General features: G+C 38.7%; 1 protein-coding gene across 1 annotated transcript; it reads left to right on the top strand.

Annotated features, from left to right (window-relative positions):
• The first annotated feature begins 1,142 nt into the window (after nt 1-1,142).
• Nucleotides 1,143-19,551, top strand: LOC752329. The gene is made up of 3 exons (XM_001178402.4): nt 1,143-1,272; nt 13,035-13,178; nt 17,378-19,551. The coding sequence occupies exons 1-3, from the start codon at nt 1,224-1,226 to the stop codon at nt 17,563-17,565; spliced, it is 381 nt and encodes a 126-aa protein (XP_001178402.3). The 5' UTR covers nt 1,143-1,223; the 3' UTR covers nt 17,566-19,551.
• The last annotated feature ends 1,603 nt before the right edge of the window (nt 19,552-21,154 follow it).

Here is a 21,154-nt window from a genome sequence, read left to right as displayed (position 1 = left end):
TTTTTTGTGAAAGTGAGCGAATGAACAAAAGTAAGAGAGGAAGAGAGAGAGAGAGAGGGGGCTGGAGGGAGGTAGGGATGAGATAAAGAGAGAGAGAGAGAGAGAGAGAGAGAGAGGGGGGGGGGGGGAGGGGGGAGGGGTAGCAATGGAGGGGGTTATTTTTGTTTTAATAAGTGTAAAAATAATGTGAAATGGTTATATTCTTACAGTACTTGGGAATTCAATACAATAACAAATTATCTGTTACGATCGAGTCGAATAACCATTTAAATTTCCCAGCCAAGTTGTCAGAATAATGTCTGATGATACAAGACTAATGAGGGAGGCGTAACACGGGGATTCCCCCTCCCGTCATAATAAGAGCTATATATAGGGTGTGTTACGCTTTCTCCGTAAGATGCAATCGCCACATATCAAGAAATGGAATAGTTCTGTTTTGGGCAACTTTCCAACTAACATGGAGGGTTGAAATAAATCTGACGTCATGGTACTAAAACATTTTGCCTCTTTGCTTCATGATTTCTATTCATAAAGATGATGATGATGATGATGATGGTGGTGATGGTGGTGATGAAAGAGATGATGGTGGTGATGATAGTGATGATGATGAGATGATGATGATGATGATGATGATGATGATTATCATAATGATGGAGATCATAATGATGATGGTGGTGACGATGCTGCTGCTGATGGTGCTGGTGATGATGATGACGCTGATGGCGATGATACTTATAATGAAAATGAAGACGATGATGAAAATATATGTGTACCTAACAATTTGACTTGTACCGAACTATTAGCATTTTAATCAAATAGGCCACTCTAAATTGTATGCGTAGACCTATAGCGTCAAATCATTAAACGATGATGAATATGTTGGTGATTATTATGATATGAAGATAAGGTAACGGTAATGCACAAAAATGAAGTTGAAAAAGACCCACCCCACAAGTCTAGTCCGAATAAATATTTTGATACAAATTGTCAGACAATAAAGTTTGTTTTAATAGCGGGTGGGGAAAAACCACCTTGGGAAAAACCAGCCGCACCCGATAGGTCAAGCTACTACTCGAGAAACAGACTAGCAGTCCAAACCCTCCAAAGCGCTCGATATACAGTACGCTCAGGAATTTCACATCGTCATAAGCCTGTTCAACTCATCAACCGAATGACACAGTGGAGCTGACTATCTTCTTCTGAAACCGATAAAACGAACCAAAATGGCCAAGTTTCTGTGCATCGTTACTTTCCTTTCTGCATGCGTTCTAGGTAAGTGGATGATCTCCTTCTTGTGGTGGCTTGCTTGTTCGATGTCGGTGTTTTTTTTAGATGAAACGGTGAATGATTGAAATCGTAGGCGCCCGAGCTCGACCGAGCTTGAATGTGTAGGGCTTCGCCTCACCCATCTCTCTCTCGAGGGGAGCTGGCAAGCGGGGAGATGTATACGCAATGCGTTCACTTGAGCGGGAATATAAACAACACATCTTACATGCACGTATGGCCGTACACCAAAATGAATTATGAATGGAAACGAGGCGATCTGTTTGTATGTGGCCATTTTCACTTCGCTTGATATCTGTGGCATTGTCGGACAAAGAATTATTGAAGGGGTGCGTTTTGGGTTTTTTGTGTAAATAGCAGGTGCGGCCGGGGCCCGGGGGCGGTGGCGGAATGATAATGTTTTGTTATAAAGCGAGACACGCCCTTACACCTGCAGTAACGACTATTTTGCTCGCGGAGGAGAATGAGTCATTCCCATGGCGCAAGAGGTGTTACTTTAGTGACGCAGGAGTGCGTTAACGGCTTGCGCTGTTCATGACGCGCCCATCTGTGAGACAGATACCGTTTGACACGATTGTAAAATGATCACTGCAAAGAGTTTGTTACCTAAATAGAGTATATGCTAATTGCCCTCAGCTGATGGGGCAATTAATGATGCACGATGATGGTGTCATAACGCATGTCATGACGTATGTAAATAACGCAATCGGATTGCCGCTTCGTGTGTTTATATGTCCATATGTCTAGACAGAGTTTAATTAATCCTATGATGGAAAATAAGATTCATTCGGCCAATGAATCTACCCGCGGATTTGCATGAGTCCAAGGCTATATAGAGTATAGGTTAGTGCCGAAATCAAAAATGGGGAAAGTGTATATTAGGCCGGGAAATAAGCAACCAACATTATAATGAAATCGTTTCTACCGGTAGTCTTCCAAACCACGTGAACTATATCTTGTGTTGTCATGTGAGTGCCCTTTTCCAGGTTCGTTTCCTGACCTGGAAGTTGAATTTTGTTAGTAAAAAAGTTGAGTGATACCGTCATGCGATTTCATTGTGGAAGACACGGACTGGAATTAAGCGATGGGAAATGTTTGACTATGTACATTTAGTCATGCATTATATATGATTTATATCTATCTAGAGAATATTGCTGTAGACTGTAAAGTTTTGTAACATCATTAAAATGAAAAGGGAAAAAATACAATCTTGCTTGAGATCACATGCGCTACACACATAAAAGGGTGCAGGGCTGCCTCTTTAGTTAAGAAACTGCTATCCATGAGGAGGACCCTGCATAATAAAAACAACATAATACTTTGCAAAATATTTCCAGATTTATATAAGTACAAATTGAACACATAAATAACATAAGAAACAAAGATTATTTAAACAAAGATAACTAGCATAATGAGAGGGAATATTGTGAACACAGTATTATGAATTGTAAAATATTGTAGAGTATAGTAAAGGGGGCGTGCCAACCTGCTCCTTTAATTACGCCACTAAATGTAAATTATGATTATGCGGGTTTGGTGTCAATGTGAGTCGATATACATATACATTTCACAGTGGTGGTAATAGATCGCTACTTTGATTACATTGAGTACTTTGAATACATTGTGTACTTGCATCCTATATGATTTAATGTCTGGTGATGGTAGCGCTGGATATGCTTATCAGAACCAAAGCCTCTATCCTCGTTTGTGTTAAAAACAACGTAGACACAACAACGTTAAAGGGAAGTCTGAGTTCCGGTAAAGAGACCTTTCTAATTCATCTTTTTTTTAAATTAAATGGTTAGTTTGGAAGTTACCAAATTAGATGTCGCTTGAAAATGTAGGTTGAGTTCTAGAGAGTCATATATTCTAATGTCTGATGATGGTAGCGCTGGAGATACTTATCAGAACCTATAAGCCTCTCTAAAACAACGTAGACACAACAACGTTCAAGGGACCTTTCTAATCCTTTTTTTTAAATGGTTAGTTTGGAAGTTGACCAAATTAGATATCCCTTTAAAATGTAGGTTGAGTTCTTGAAATGGCGGAGAATAATTCGTGAAGATTCTCTTTCGATTGTTTAATGGTCGTTTGGAAGGGAGTCATAATTGCAGGCACCCTGAAAAGGAGCGCCTTCCAATGGAAACAAAAAATTAAACGACATTTTCATTGGCAACATCTTAGAGTTCAAGGTTCTGTGTCCCATTTGCAGCCAATATCAAATTCTGTATAGTAGAACTTGGCAGGGATTATGAATATGCCACTTGTCATTTTTGTCCTATCTGTAGAATTTAAACGTTAGCATTGTCCTAGTATTTGAATTATGCAAGGAAACACGTTTACTTTCTAGACTTCACTGTCAGACACTATTGAGTGACTGACTGACTGACTTCATTCTTTCTTTGGTAATAACATACATAAAATGAACTGGAAAGGGTACATGAGCATTTGTCTACGTCAATAGCCCACTTCTTGTAATGGCCAAAATTAAACTGATTGAACCTTTGCGCAGCACCAAACGTACACTATTCGGTACAAGGATCTGAAAATCAGAATATTTAGTATTTACTAACAGGATTGCAATGCCTAAAGTCGATTCGACAACTAACGGTCGTTATCTTCCCACTAAAAGACATTTTCAAGCCCTTTCGTTTTGAGGGAAGTTCTAAATAAGTATTATCTTTCAAATGCCGGTGGAATGTAACCTTTTTTTGGGGGGGGGGGGGGCCTGCAAATGGGACATAGTACCTTTAAAATAACTCATCTCTTCTTAATGAAATTTCACCGGCAATCTCGTGATAGTATTTACTAATGGTCATGTGAATTTCAAAAGAATTAATAATAATAATGATAATAATACTGTAATATTAACACTTATCTCTCTCTCTCTCTCTCTCTTTCATCCCCATCTATCTATCTCTCTCTCTCTCTCTCTCTCTTTATATCTTTCTCTCTCTCTTTATATCTTTCTCTCTCTTTATTTCTTTCTCTTTATCTCTATTTCTCATCACTCTAACTCTCCCGCTCTCTTTCTTAAAAAAAATGAATTTGATCACTGAATTTTTACGAAATGTCTATATGTGATTTATGTCATATTTTGGGTTATTTGAATTTGAAGTGCAATTGTATTGTATTTTGTGAAATGGATTGCAATTAAGCCGTTGGCTGCGATGATCTTTTTAATGAAACATTTCTATTATAATGCGCGGGTATCCGTCACAATAGTGATGCTCAATTGCGCATTAGAAATAATCATACAAACATGATACACTATGTACACTCAATAATACATGGCAGTGTGCGATAACTTTTCAGTCATGCGACATTGAACAAGTATGTATTGAGTGCTTTCAAATTCATTGACAGGAGACAGATTACGAATAGATTGTGGCAGTTTGTCTCAAAATACAAATGAGATTTACAAAGTTATATGGGCATTAATTTTTTGTAAAACGTATTATTTTTCAAATGTAACAAGGAAAGCGCTTTGAATGACATCGGTGCACAATAATGCGTATGGGTTTACACGGCGCCTGAACATTTCATAGAAAGCTTTTAAATTAACTTCAATTCTTGATACAAAATGGGGTTAGAAATTACAATTTAAATCCGTTACACGCACATTCAGATGGTTTAGCTTCTTTAATATCCTCTTTAATTTTAAAGACGCATATTGGCCTATTAAAATAAATGTGTGGGGAGACCTACATAATTATGCGTGTTAAGCAATGTTCGCAACTCTTCTTAAGTTCTGAGAATATTATAAAATCGACTTTCAGTGGATAATGATAAATGAAAGTAAATATCAGTGGTGATTTTACCGAGTGACTAGTGAAAGCAAAAGATTGAAGATTGAGTGCTACTTTATTTCCTTTTAAAACAATTATTTGTGTTTCACACAGGATATTGCTCGCCTCTACTTCGAAACCTTCTTAGAATAATATCTGTTGCTTCTTGTCTTTGAAAACATAAATATATTATATAAATACATATTTGGAATAGATATTCACGACATTTTACATATGGCAGTGGTTAATTTACCAAGAAATTATGACTTAGAAATTAAAATGACTTCAATCGAAAAACGTGTTTCTCTTTGAAAGTATTAAATGAATCTGTTCATAAATGTCACGTGCTTATAAAGACCGCTTGCCATTTCTCCAGTGAGTCGTCTTCATACACGGGTTTCACTGTATTTACCACCAATATTCATTTTGTTGGCGTCATCATAGTGAAATTTTCAATTAAAGATGACATGTCAGAATTTTCTCAATTAGCTTGTTATGTCTATGGAAGGTGAATTTCGTTCACATCACTACATGACATCGTTCTTTGAGCACTATCTCGCTTATTTTTGCTCTATTATCTCCCAGATTTTGGATAATATAGCTGGGACTATTGCCTATAGGAACAAGCCTTTCGATTAAAATGACAGCCCACCTAATTCGTTTCAATGACGAATTAAATTTCTCGTTCTTATTCTTACTGCCACCGAGTCAGATATTCACCATTGTCTGCGTATTCTTATTTTCATTCGCAAGTGTAAACAGTATTCATGCGAGTGAAGTAACACTCACAGTGAGGTCACGTCTATCGAAAAAAATATAGGCCAATGCTTTGACCAGGGCATGTGAGTTAAAGTCTCACCTCCCTGCTTTGACAGTGTTTCCGACTGAAAGCACTAAGGGCAGTTCCTCAAATACAATAGGAAAATAATTTCCGGACGAACTATGCGAGAGGAAAAAAAATTGTTTGTATTCGTCAAAAGAAAATCAGTTGCTCTATACTTGTACTGTGGTTGTACGGCATACATTGCGTAGTTCAAACTTCTAAAATGTTTGTTTTCAACTTGTGAGGAATCCACGTTAAGGATTACGATTGCCCATAATTTTACGTCTATTCATACTCGGTTAATGTGACATTTTGTTGATTTTTACATTACACTGAATTTAGACAAGTTTGGACAACTAGGAAGAAAGAACAGAGACGAAGTGTTAAAGGTAAAGACCAGTATTGGAAACGCCCCAATTTCAAAAAATGAAATGGAAGCTCTTTATTACCAATCATGTGAAAGAATATGTTTTGACTAATACATTACGATAAAAAATTTGCCGGGAAACCGCTTACTAATTGATATATTTGGTAAATTAGTTTATCTATTGGACTGTGAGAGATAAACCCATGTGTCGCGCACGTGTGCGCAGTCCCATATACATCTTTCTGTGTTTAGTGCGTGTAACTTTAAAGACTGGGCCAAATTTCTGATCATTTTGATGATTCCAGAACCTTTCAGTACACCAATACTTATATGCTAGATGATCAACCTTTCCTGATCCGGATTCCACAACGTTTCTTTCACAATGCAATCGCATGACTATAACTGGTCTTTATCTATTTGTGTTCTAACTGAAAACGCCTTTGTAACATAGACATCTAATAGGGTTAGATGCCAAAACCATTTGATGCGAGACAATTCTTTCTTTTACCATAATTACCAAGTGATACTAATTTTCCCCGACGCTCTCGAAATATTCTCAAGTAACTGAGCTAGTACTTGGTTTATAAATACGCGCCATAAACCATTTAAACTTTTAATTTCATTTTAACTGGAAAACTTGCACTCGCTTAACATTCACAAGTTATATTTGGAAATGAAAACGATGAGTACTTCAAGATGAATCTTGTGATTGCAATTCATTGCATTGTGATATAATTTGAAACTGGAAGCAATTGATCATGATTTGTAGTAAAAATAACTGACATATACTGCGAGCTTTTGGAATCGTCATTCACTCTAAAAATGTACCCGCCCATGTCGTGGCATGACGGTTGGGTCCAAATTTCTCTTCCATTTCTCGTCCATTTCTCGTCATAATATCCTCATTATATGGCATTTGAAGAGTAGTCCTTTTCAAGGGAATTTTTGTGTAAACTGGCCTGCAAAGAATTAAAAAACGAACAAACTATTGTTCATCTTTATCAGAACCCAATTTTTCCGTCCGCCATAGCTCTACACTCTACAGTCAATAGCTGTACATAAGTTATCAGCGCAATATTGCGGCTCCCATTAAGCATACCAGTGTGTATTAATTGCGGAACACAATATTCACGCACGATTGGAATAATTGTAAAACCGGATTGCATCTCACTCCCTCCTTCTATCTCTCTCTCTCTCTCTCTCTCTCTCTCTCTCTCTCCATTCCCCTCCATTTGTCCCCCTCTCTCTCCCACTCTCCGTCTCTCCCTTCCACTTTGCAGAACACAATATTCACGCGCGATTAGAATAATTGTAAAACCGAATTAAATCTCACTCGCTCCTTCTCTCTGTTTCTCATGTTGATTCTTTTCTCTCCCCTTCCTCCCTCCATTTGTCCCCCTCTCGCTCCCGCTCTCCGTTTCCGTCTCCCCCTCCCACTCTCCGTCTCTCATGTTGGTTACTTTTCTTCCCCCTTCCTCCCTCCATTTGTCCCCCTCTCCCTCTCCCTCTCCCCCTCTCCGTCTCCCCCTCCCACTCTCCGTCTCTCATGTTGATTACTTTTCTTCCCCCTTCCTCCCTCCATTTGTCCCCCTCTCCCTCTCCCTCTCCCCCTCTCCGTCTCCCCCTCCCACTCTCCGTCTCTCATGTTGATTACTTTTCTTTCCCCTTCCTCCCTCCATTTGTCCCCCTCTCCCTCTCCCTCTCCCCCTCTCCGTCTCTCCATCCCACTCTCCGTCTCTCATGTTGATTACTTTTCTTTCCCCTTCCTCCCTCCATTTACCCCCCCCCCCTTTCTCCCTCTCTCCATCACCCCTCCCACTCCCCGTCTCTCATGTTGATTACTTTGCTTTCCCCTGGCATCATCATCCCTTTTAGCGCCATTACTCATTCATGACTCATCTCATCTTATTCGATTCCAGAGATGTTGCTTGGCTCGCATCCAGGGCGTACATTCTCAAAGGAAAAGGAGCTACTTGTTTTGCAGCTCAAGCAACATCATGTACGCGGTACATCATCAAAACAAAATGTTTAAAGGGGCTCATGACATCAATGAGCATCATTGAGTACGACACAAATGCGCATTAATGTAGTACGAATGATTATAATGCCAGATGCACAAGAGGCTTCATTCGATTGCGCCCCCTCCCCTGCCCTGTCCTAACCAAGCCCGGAAAGGAATGTTAGGGGCTCGCCAGTCACGTCACCGAGCGCCAATGCGATTGCGTCAATGCCCGTCATCGCACACGAAGCGTCAATGAATTATTCGATTGCGTTATTTCCTACGCTAATCATATCAAGGCTGTTTGCCGTAATATACTCGCTATAGCAAAGTAAACGTGTACAGGTTTTATAAGCATTAACTTTCTGTACGATGTCACTATTCCATAGCGGGTCAGAATATAAAGGGACTCGTGCACAAGTAACAATTTTACTGAACGATAAAGAACCTCTCTGAAGTCAAAAAATGAAATGAAAGATAACCACGGAAAGCTTATAAGCCATAGATTACAATAATATCATTGGTATACTATTTTAGTGTCTGTCAGAGGAGTAGCAGCTCTCTGATAACTCAAAATCTAAGGCTTAAAAAAACGGAAGTTGTCGACCTTAAAACTAGCTATCGACTTGATGACATCTTATGTGTAGTAGTCAGTAGTGAGAAGTATTGAGTATACTCACAATGTTTTTTTTGCATTAAAAAGCACGGGTCATCTCCTCAGCTATAAAACTAGGCAAGCCTTTTATTTGGAGGGGTGTGGAAAATTAGGTTTTAAAATGCTTTTGTGCAACACTGAAAGGGAATAGATTAGTATTCTACATTTATTCAGCTTTTCATCGGTATAGAGAACCGAAGTGTGACGTCAAGTTGTCAAGGTTGCTGGTTCCAAACAATGTGATGGCTCTGTTCTTCTTCCAGTTATTGCACAGACCAGACCGCCTTTGTTGTTTGAAACCAGTAACCTAAAACGACGAGCGAATATGACTTTAGCACTTCGGTACTCCTCTCAGCTTTCCGTCGGTATAGAGTTGTATCTCATCGGATAGGATCTTTAAAGGAAATTTTTTATTTGTTTTATTTGTGTGTTTATTACATTTTCAATCATATAAAAATTACATATTCACAAGCCATTGGTAATATAATTAGACAAACAAACACACAAAAAAACATTATGTATACTATAAGTACATATTAAAGGAACTTGATAACATTGTTCAAATGAGAGAAAATGTTGCTAAGGTAGTGACTTCAATGCAATAGGTGTACAATTAAAGATAATCTGAAAGTTTGAGCAAAAAACAGACCGTTATTAATGATAAAGATTAGGGAAAAACTGATTTGATCGATTCCTTAATTCTCCGAACTATATTTACTACAATTTAATTACATTTTAGGGGAATGTAAATCGTCACAAAGCAATGAATTGGCTTTATATACCATTCCAGACATTTTAGTGGTGACAGATCTTTAAAAGCCTGTTTTTTATGTCTTATTTCCATAGAAAAACGGTTGGAAAAATTTAAAAATTGGTTGGGAGAATTTACGGTTAGAGGGCGACGCCTTCAAAGAAAACCATAAATATCTTTGTGGTTTCAGAATTTGTTCAGGTTTTTTTGCATGTTAGAGGGTTAGTACAGTACGAAGAAGGAACATGATAAGGAACATTTCATACAAAAATTACGCAGTTTTTTTCATCAACCTCCAACAATGTTACCGAGTTATTTTAATGTAATCGAGAGGATTTGCATATTGCCCTTTGTACACCCGGCGTCCTTTCGATTGCGAAATAGGTCCTTGGAAATACCCACTAACCCTTGTCCTCAGTGGAGGTACCCATTGGCATCCAAATAAAAGAGTACATGTAAAATGATTGTCTGCCAGAGCGATTATGCACGGCCCGAATGTTATTCGTAGGTTCTAGAGGAAAGACAGATAACTCTAAGTAGAGACACAGAACTGAGGGTGTGGTTGCTGTGTGAGACTCACTGATTCAATGCGCAGTGTATGCAAAAATGCATAGTACATGAACTCGACCAAATCACCAATGGTAGTGGTAGTGGCACTATAGGGCTATGGGCACTGACACAATAGCAATGACATTTAATGCCTCCGTCACACCTTTGCGTATTTGGCTTGCGTATTGCTGCGTATTTATGGCAAGCCGTTTTATTCATATTTCTTGATATCAAGAATTACCATTGCTTTACAACAGAAAATCATTTCTTGATATCAAGAATTAATTTATTGATATCAAGAAATAGGAATAAATGTTAAAACGGCTTGCCATAAGTAGGCAGCAATACGCAAGCCAAATACGCAAACGTGTGACTGAGGCATTAAGAGCACGCATAATGATCAGACTTGGGCGGGGACTCGTCCTCATTAGCATTACATAAATTGAGATTAAGGTTGTACAATGTCTAGACACAACACCGAGCTAGAATGTTAACTTATCCTATTATAGTGTATATAATGGGCATAATGTAGACGAGACACGTCTTACTGTTTTGTTAATACCAAGAACCATTCGGGCTTGGAATCTACTTCCCCCGCCCTTTTTATACTAATAAATTCCTTACTGCATGCTATGAATGCGCTGAATCAATATTTAAAGCTAATATTGAGCTCTGGTTTGGGAATCTTATTTTGAGAGAAAATTGCTATGATTAATTGTGGATTGTTTATCCTGCAGTAGATTGGTTGTTTGAACAAGTGAAATAAAACGAAACGCGCAAAAACGTATTGGGGCATCATCTTCGATAAAACCACAACCCCCATTTGCCTACTTACCTGGATTTCTGTATCTTTCTATACGGTCATTACTCAGCCACTATACATGTTCTACTACTAAATTTGTTTGGCACTTGTCATTTATCTGTAACCTTGAACATTCAGTGTAAGATTCGTTGGTTTCTGTGAGAGTTTTTTACTTCTATATTTACCAGCATTCCAGTTTATCCTGAAATGTGTGCGATACTGAAAACCCATTTCTTAAAGGTAAAGACCAGTTATGGTCATGCGATTGCATTGTGAAAGAAACGTTGTGGAATCGATCAGAAAAGGTTGATCATCTAGCATCTAGCATCTAGCATCTGCAAGGTTTTGGAATCATGAAAATGATAAGAAATTTGGCCCATTCTTCGTAAAGTTACAAGCACTATACACAGAAAGATGTATATGGGACTACCCTATATCTCTCACAGACCATGAGAGAAACAAATTTACCAAATATATGAATTAGTAGGCGGTTTCCCGGCAAATTTTTTATCATCATGTATTAGTAAAAAACATATTCTTTCCAATGATTGGTAAGCTCTCATTACCAATCATGTGAAAGAATATGTTTTGACTAATACCTTTTCTGATCGATTCCACAACGTTTCTTTCACAATGCAATCGCATGACCATTACTGGTCTTTACCTTTAAGAGAAATAAAAGTCGCCCAATGAATACTGCCATGAACAGTGGCGTAGCTAGTAGCTACAAGGGGAAGGGGTACGTAGCCCCATGGAGATTTTTTTAAAAAAAAGAGGGAAAAAAGAAAGAAAAGGCGATAAAAGGGAGAAAGGAAAGTGAAGAAGAGGAAAAGGATGAGAGAAAAATGACGTTTTTAGACCACCCCCTTCATCCCCCACCTTATCAATACCCTTGTCAACTCAGATTTCATTGTGCAAGTGAGATCGGCGGATTGGCGGACCCAGTCGTTTCGGTGCCCCTCTTTGGAAAAACACATGGACTACTAAGGATTCATGTACAATTATTACTGTCGATCGTACAGCCCATGACCTATCTCGGGGAAACTCTGAGTTGTATTGGGGGCCTGCCAAGTCTAGCTAAACAGAGAAAAATAGACGAAAGGATAAAAATCATCTTGCTGATGGGAGTTACTCTCTATTACCACGGAAACGGCAACAACAAACAAAAATTGAGTCATTATTGCGTAATGTTTACTGCTCGTCGAGGGGCGGGATAGCGGACGGTTGCGCGGATGCAACTCTATTAGTAGTCTGAGTAAACGAAAGTTTGCTGCACTTCCGAAAATAACAACTATTGCACATAACCTGTTTACCCCCATGAGCCTACAAGTACATGTTCGAAGGGAAGTCCACCCGAAAGATTTGCTGGTTTGAATAAAAACAGAAAAAAACAGGAGGAACAAATCAGGGAAAGTTTGAGCAATATCCGATTAAAAGTAGGAAAGTAATGAATCTTGAAAGTTCTCATCGACAAAATACAAATTGTCAACACTGTGACGTATCTTGCGAGGTCCTCTCCAATTGATCAGTTCACGGTTAGCACATGTCCCAAATGACGCCGAATATCCACATATCTTCAAAACATGAAGAGGTCCCACTTTGTACATTTTGAAATAAGCACTCCTACAGCGATGGAGGTGCTACATAAATAGCCTTTGTATCATGGAGTGCACTGCTTGTGCATAAACAAATAATGATAACATAACTTTCATGAGCACGTACCCAGTATTTGTCTCTGTATAATTATGATGGTATTATTGTTATTATTATGATAATCATTATAGGTAATGTCATTACTACTGTCATCTTAATCAACTTCATTGTTATTTAATTATTTAAACTTATTTGTGGCTTACACCCAGTAAATAAGATCGATCTGTAATGAAGAAAAAAAAGTCAGAAAAATCTTGGAACCAGCGGGACTTGAATATGTTTAAATAATTGAAATTTCTCCCAGGAAGCATACATACAAAAATCATTGTTATTGTTATACCTTTTTTTCCTTTTTTTCTGTAGCATCTGCATTGGACTGCTACGAGTGCAACGACTGCAGTTCTTTCTTTACCTACTCATCTCGGAGCGAAACATGTCCGGAACCTTTTTTATCCTTCGGGGCTTTGACCGAACCCCGATGCATGAAACAGATCGAGAGTGATGGAAGTAAGTTGACCCTTCGGGTGGTATCCTCGAAAGCGGACTAACTTTAGTCCATGGTTTAATCCACCGACTAAGTATGGAATGCCAAGTGTCCATATGAATATGTTCTTGAATAATTTAATCTGGCGCTAAATTAAAATAAAATGTAATAACATAATATATAAAAAAAAACAATATAACTATGATATTATTATGTTATCATGGTAATTTAGGGACATATCAAATTATTCAAAAATATATTCATATGGACACTTGGCATTCCATACTTAGTTGGTGGATTAAACCATGGACTAAAGTTAGTCCGCTTTCGAGAATACCACCCTTTGTCTTGAAAAATCTTGCAATATGAAATACGATTCTATTTGCCGCCCCCTCCCCATTCTTCAATCCAAGCCTCCTCCATTTCCCCTTGATTATAAATGGATTTAAGAAAGGCTCATGTGGAAAATAAGCGAGAAGCCCCAAGGCGCTCTACACTTCTTTTTAATGGATTTGTTTGTTGCGATTAAATGCCTTTTATTACACGTTTATTTATACTGCACTTCATTTATAAATATTGTTCTAGGACACCTACCCCCTGGACATCCACCCCCAGTCAACTACCCCCTAGGACAACTACCCTCTAGGGCAACCACCCTCTATAACGACTACCCACCGGGACAACTACCCCCGGGACTACCCCGGACAACTACCCCCAGACAACTACCCCGGACAGTTGTCTGGGGGTAGTTATCCGGGGGGGGGGGAGGGTAGTTGTCCTAGGGGGAAGTTGTCCGGGTGGTAGTTGTCCGTGGGTAGTTGTCCTAGGTGGTAGTCAGGGGTGGATCCAGCCGGCGGCACGGGCGGGGGCCCCAATTCGTGAGAAATATTTAGCCACTGGTGGTAGTTGTCTGTCTGGGGTGGTTTACCTGGGGATGAAAACGCTGAAATGCAATATTTTTTGTCATTGCATGTATTATTTTCATGACAGATATAGCCAGGCGCGTATGCTGGGGGGGGGGGGGGGCTTTAATTTATTTTTTTGGGTATGTTTTTGAGGAATTAAAAAAAAAAAAAGTGCTCTTACCCCCCCCCCCCCCCCCCCCCCCCCCCCCCCCCCCCCCCCCCCCCCCCCGCTTATTCAGCGGCTGGCTGAGACATTGAGAAATTTTTTAAACCAAAACAATAAATAAATATGTCCTCTTAACCAAAACCATACGTCAGTGATAATGCAGGGAGTCTAATCCCTCCGGGCTGCGTAATTTTTTTTCCCACTTGAGCTCGGGACCCCCAGTATTTTTTTTTTTTTTTTTTTCTTTGCCTCATCAGAGGATTTATTGATTATATATACATGGTTACATTCAAAGATACAATACTACAAATCAAATTTACATAATCGCAAAAACATTATTATTGTCATAACAAAGAATTGAAATTAAGTTTTGCTTTGCAAAGCAATTGAATCATAATTAACATACAAATTATACTGATAGTTTTGATTCCCTCTCTTTTTTTTTCCTCTTTTTTTTTTTCCTTTCTTTTCTTAAATAACACCCAACAGTTATTTTGGTAAAAGCTTTCTGGTCATCTTTAAGTTTGATTTACTTTCCATTCTTTTTATAATTTCTCTATGGAGATTTTGTTTAGAAGCAACTTTTCTCTTGTCTATCCCAGTTATATTTCGTTTAACAATCAATTTATAAATGATCCAAAATGCTATTGTAAGAATAAAATACAATGACTTTCACAATCTATTTTGAGTAGGTGTTGGATATTGAGCGTCAGTATCCTTACTTTGTTATATCTCTTAATATTTCTTTGATATGTTTAATGAAGGGCTCAATTAGTTTGCATTCTATAAATGCGTGATTCATATCCTCTTTTATATTACATGTTGGGCATACATCGTCATTGGATATTCCCCATTTGAAAAGATTACTTCTTACTGGCAGTAGATTATACAGTAATTTCAAATTAAACTCTCGTAATTTGCTTTCTCTAATTTGTGCAAGATTACGCTTGAATACCGTAGACCAATCAATATCTACATTAAGTTTTTTTTTCCCGATAAAGGCAACATGTGTTAGGGACCCCCAGTATGAACTCATTTGCATACAGCCAATCAGAGCTCATTTTGTCAATAATCAGCTTTACGCGAGCTAAAAATGAGAAATTCAAAACTGTGCGAAGCTCTGGGCTTCACACACGTACACACAGCGCCTTGCCTATATCAGCATGCATGGTGTGCGTGCATAGGCATAGGCTTGAAAATGTTTTATTTCAGCTCTAACATATCTACCTTTAGCAAATTTATTACAGAACTACATATATCAGCTTATCAAATTGCTGTGAAAAACTGTTATTTAGCACTAAGTTACAATTACTCTATCAATCAAGGATAGGCCTTTCTCGTCATCGAAGCCACTTCATATTATAGGGACTAATTTCTAAAGATTTTATGATTGAACAATTTATTATAGATCTACACCTCTAAAATACTCTAATAATATCAGCTTAAGAAATTGCTGTGATGTTCTCAGGTAAGAATTCCTGCAATAAAAGAAGTAACAAAATAAAGGTGATATTATAAGAGCCGTTTAGAGGTGTATAATATAGTCTAGAGCTATAATAAATTCTCAACCGTAAAATCTTTAGAAATTAGTCCCTATAATATATAGTGGCTTCGATGACGAGAAAGGCCTATCCTTGATTGCTAGAGTAATTTAAATTTAGATCTAGCGCTAAGTAATAGCTTTACACGGCAATTTCATAAGCTAATATTATATTAGAGCCTTTTAGAGGTGTAAAGATCTATGATAAATTCTCAACCGTAAAATCTTTAGAAATGAATCCTTATAATATATAGTGGCTTCGATGACGAGAAAGGCATATCCTTAATTGTAACTTAGTGCTAAATAACAGTTTTTCACAGCAATTTGATAAGCTGATATTTGTAGATCTGTAATAAATTTGCTAAAGGTAGAGATGTTAGAGCTGAAATTAAAGTAGATATTCATTGATTTTAAAAACTAGCTTTATTTTCATTATTGCAAAGTTGAAACTTTGATTCGACAAGGTTATCAAAATTCAATGCTTGGAAACATTCGAAGTAACGATTATTATAAATTAAAAAATGCTTAAATACAGCCCCGGCATAGCACCTGAAGAGCTCTCCGAACGCTGCTGAGATGTGTGAGATCACAGTATGGACATGACTTGCACAAGCAGACGATGTCCCATGACAACCCACACATTTTCAGTGCCTGTGTTTTCATCTTCTCTTGAGTTCTTTCTCTTACTTCACTACTGGCAGGCTAAATGTATGATCTATTGCCTCACTCTAAACCCCGCGCATGGTTTAATTTTGATGACAAATGCAGCGATACAAAAATAAAGGAATCTGTCGCTTGTAAACAAAATAAGACGCCATTGTATATTCAGCTGCACACACCGGGGTATGTTCGGCGTTTCAAGAGGGAACAAATGCCGTCCTTAATATCATTCCGGGGCTTTTCAATTTGAAAGTCTGGTTTCTTTGATCGTTAAGTAACCCCTATCCTGTGTATTTACAAGCAAAAGATTTTAGTTATCAGAATCGGGTCATATCCCCTTTTGAATGGTTTGACATGCCATTACATTTATATACACCAAACTCATTATAATTTGACAAATAATTGCTTTGCAATTATGTTCATTCTCGATGGGATGTCGTCTGCTTGGGCAGTGTTGGTCCATATAGTGACGTCATTAAAACATCGTTACTTTTCTGGCGAATCTCTCGTATATCCCAGCTGCTATGGAGGTGGTTGTATTTGTATTTTTATAAATCACCCGATATGTAGTTGACCTAAAACTTGTCCGATGGCCATCTGTTAGCTTACCAGTTTCTAGTGATACATTAGTCGACATATTTGTGAATTTCTTTGAATTTCACCTTTAAACATTTGCAAGCCTAGGCCTATGCACGCACACCATGCACGCTGATATAGGCAAGGCGATGTGTGTACGTACGTGTGTGAAGCCCAGAGCTTCGCACAGTTTTGAATTTCGCATCTTTAGTACGCGGTAAAGCTTGTTATTGACAAGAAGGGCTCTGATTGGCTGTATGCAAATGAGTTCATACTGGGGGTCCCGAGCTTAAGTGGGACAAAAATTACGCCTTCGGCCGAACTAGTGCAGACAGGCTTTAATTTATTTTTTGATTTGTTATGTTTTATTTGCAGCGATCGTCCGCAGTTGCTCCGACCGAACCACCTGTACTACCCAAGAGCTAATCAATAAGTGCAGTGGAGACGAAGTCGGCTGTAGGATATGTTGTGACGGAAACAATTGTAACTCCGCCTCTTTCCTCACTGTCTCCATGGCAACGCTGATCCTGTCGACTGCCTTTGCCTTAGTGCGCATGTTCTGATGATGATGATGCAGGGCGCCCTCTTCTTCTTATCCACATCTAGTTTCACTAGCCAAACATACACAGAGAAATCCTTAGGAATCATCATGCTTGATACTTCATTTGAAGATTTCGTAATGCACATTGTAATTGTAACCAGGTTTCAATCGGATTCAATACTCTCTTGAGGAAAAAAATGAGCTAGGGTAGAAAAATGAGGAGTTGTAATTCTCAAAAGGGAGATAGAATGAGAGAGTTAGAGTTAGAGAGAGAGAGAGAGAGAGAGGGAGAGCACGAGATGAGGTGTAGATGACAGGTTGCCTGTAGGCAAGGGCGGGGTTAGGAGAACAGGATTTGTTCTCAACACTTTTGTTGAATATTCAATCATGTTTGATAATCGTCTTTTATATTTTTGGATGATTTCTGAGGCTTCCAAACTATCTTTGAAATACTGTAAGAATTTTGTTTAGAACTGATTTCGATGTAAATATATACATATTGTGGTGATTTTTTTAAAATCCATAACGGTGTAGATTTCACATGTTTAAAGTGGTATGTGCACCGAAAAAAAATGTATACAAACTACACGTGTGTAGAATATTATCATCTTTATGTTCTTTCAAAATCTACAAGAAACGTATATAACTGACGGCGATTAGAAAATGTTTAATTGTATTTGACAATGATTAGTATAATATGTGCAAGATACAATTTTTTTTCTCATGACGCTAAAGGGTACCAGTAACACGTTCTGCATTTTGCGCATGACGCGTCATTTTGAATACGCTATTACTTGCGCTAATTAATTCAACGCAAAGGTTTAGCCATGATCCCATTGGGTATGGTGTCTCTCTCACGTGGCGCGCTAAAGACTGCGTCAGTCACTGACGCATTTGTACGTCAGGCAAATGACGCGTCGTGTGCAAAAAAGACGTTGGGAAGATATCAAGCTGTTTTTGATTGCTAGCTTATAGAAATTATTGTAAATGAATCTTTAGGGGAGGTAGTGCCAATGCATGCGCTACTGAAAATATTGCCATCGTTCGTAGTATTTTGACCAGCCTGGTGATGATGTCATGTTGGAATTTCACTCACACGCTGCGTCAAAAACATTGTGAGTCACTGACGGAGCCATGCGTCAGCAAATTGACGCTCCGTATGCAAATGGACATAGAGAATGAATGTTGCAGAAAGGTATCCTAGACGCAATCATTGATGACGCTAGGAAAGTGTAAAACGGTGGAAAACCGAGGGCGGGTCACATTATAAATAAAATCAAGATTAAACCAATAAACTTTAACCGGGGGGGGGGGGGGGGGGAATGGGGAGGTAGATGAAAATAAAGAAGAACGAAGATATAAAAAAACGGGCCTAATACTTGCTGGATGATCACCCCATCTGTAAAAATCCTTTAGAAAGGTTCAGTTACTGACATGTATATGTATTTCAATACAAGTACGTATTAATCACCAATCTAGTTCTGCAGAAGAAAAACTAATCTTTTGTACATTGTTCTATGAACCCTACCCTATCGCAGTTTGTCTTTTCATAAAATGTATGTACTTCTCGGGTTTTCTATTTGCTTTTTAGTAGTACTAGCTCGCTGTTTCGCTGCTTGATTTAATTTTATCTGATTGTCGATTTGCTTTACAAGAAAGGTGCAACAAGATGCGTGCCATGTCAGGATAGACCTTAGGCAAGGCCCTAGTCTAGGTTTCGGTATAATTATATTTCAAGAGTCGGAATGCGAATTGCATACATTAATTGTTGCTAGGTAGGACAAACATTATGGCTTGACCTTCCTGACAATACGTAATGCATACAATTCGCTTTCTGACAATTGAAATACAATTATTCGTAACAGGTGATGAAATAATTTGTAACGAGGCACTTAATAAAGATTTATGCTTTCATTTTGATTACATTACGATAATGGCCTATTGAAATTGTAACGATTGGTATACAGTTGTACACTTGAAGGCTGAAATATAAATCTCTTTTACAATATTCCTGATATGTAACGTGTCTGATTTTTTTCTTGCACACACGGGACTTGCAGCCCTTGGGGGCGTTTCACAAAACTTGTCATCAGTGGCAAATGACAGTTTTTGTTATAAGCTACTGAAATCCTTGCTGCTGTTTGGTTATCGGCAGATTTGTCACTGATTTTTGTCAATTGTCATTGGAAAAGGCTTTGTGAAACGACAGCCCATGAGACCGGCAGTGTATAGGTCTGGCGAGGCAGTTGACAACTTTTCAGAAAGCCCGCAAGACCGACGCGATGGCAATCTGGTGATCCGACATATTCTCGGGCGACAATTATTGCTCCGGGCTTTTCATTCGTCAAAAGTATGACGTTCGAATTGAAGTTGTAATTTGGTTTCAGGTTAGGTTTGGGTTTAGGGTTAGGGTTAGGTATAGTGTTTGGGTCCAGGCCTGGGATTGGGAATTTAGTTAGTGTAGGAGGTCGTCCGCGGTCCACGATGTCGCGGAGCAATAATTGTTACAGGAGCGAATGTCGTACAACCATATATCTCCGTACCACAGGGCTATTCCTAGGGGGGGGGGGGGGGGGGGGGGGGGGGTCCATAAGTCCTGATATGAATAAGGGTCTGGATTGACATCTATGATGGCAAGATGGCAAACACTAATCATGGTAGTAAGTCGGCTCGTGATTTGCTTTCGACGCTACAAAAAAACAAACCTCAGTTTTATTCCCATACATGCTCAATTATGCATGGCCACAACACATCAAATGTTTTCTATACCGCGGGGCTAGTTATTAGGGGGCGGTAAGAGTAGTCTGCATGGAGGCACAGACCCCAATTCGACACTTAATCACAATTAGTAAAGCCTAGAGCAGAACCTAGTTCTGCCAATACCTGCAGCGTACGGAACAGCTAAAGTACACAGCCTATGCGGTATGACGTCACTGTAGTCGCAAAGTACAGACACTGTTACGCCAAGCGACTGACAAGGGGTGATGGATGCAAACTACGGTTAAGGCTAGTTGACCCAGAATCATGATATTTTTAATTTCAATTTATTGTCCAATATCGGGGATTTGTTTTGCTCATATTTTACAAACGTACAAAGAACCAAACAACTTTACATACACAATATATTATGATATCCTACGACATAGAAATCCCAGGCTTCAGAATATTGCTATACAGTAGTTTTCTTACGTTATTATAAACAAAATACGGAACTAAAGGGTATTATGGCCAAAACATGGGACAGAAAAAGCTAGGTCATGAAATGCTGCTTATGTTCACTAAACCACAGAACACAAAATAACAGTTCCTTATGAAAGTGGAGTATATAGTACTACTGCCAAACAATATGGCCACAAAACGACAGATGCGATGGCAGCTGTTAACAACGTTAATTTCTTCCAAGTTCATTCACACAGATTTTGGTCGCATTCCCTTATTCAATTAGCAGCGGGAGAGAGAGAGAGAGAGTGAGAGAGAGAGAGAGAGAGAGAGAGAGAGAGATGAGAGAGAGAGAGAGAGAGAGAGAGAGAGAGGAAAGGGGAGGGGTTTTGGAGAGAAAAGAATCGGATAATTATGTAAACAAGCAAATTCGGTGCAGTCAGGCGTAATAG

The sequence above is a fragment of the Strongylocentrotus purpuratus genome, unplaced genomic scaffold, assembly GCF_000002235.5.
Source record: "Strongylocentrotus purpuratus isolate Spur 01 unplaced genomic scaffold, Spur_5.0 spur5_scaffold_18, whole genome shotgun sequence".
NCBI lineage: Eukaryota > Metazoa > Echinodermata > Echinoidea > Camarodonta > Strongylocentrotidae > Strongylocentrotus > Strongylocentrotus purpuratus.
This window is presented reverse-complemented; position numbering and strand designations above follow the sequence as displayed.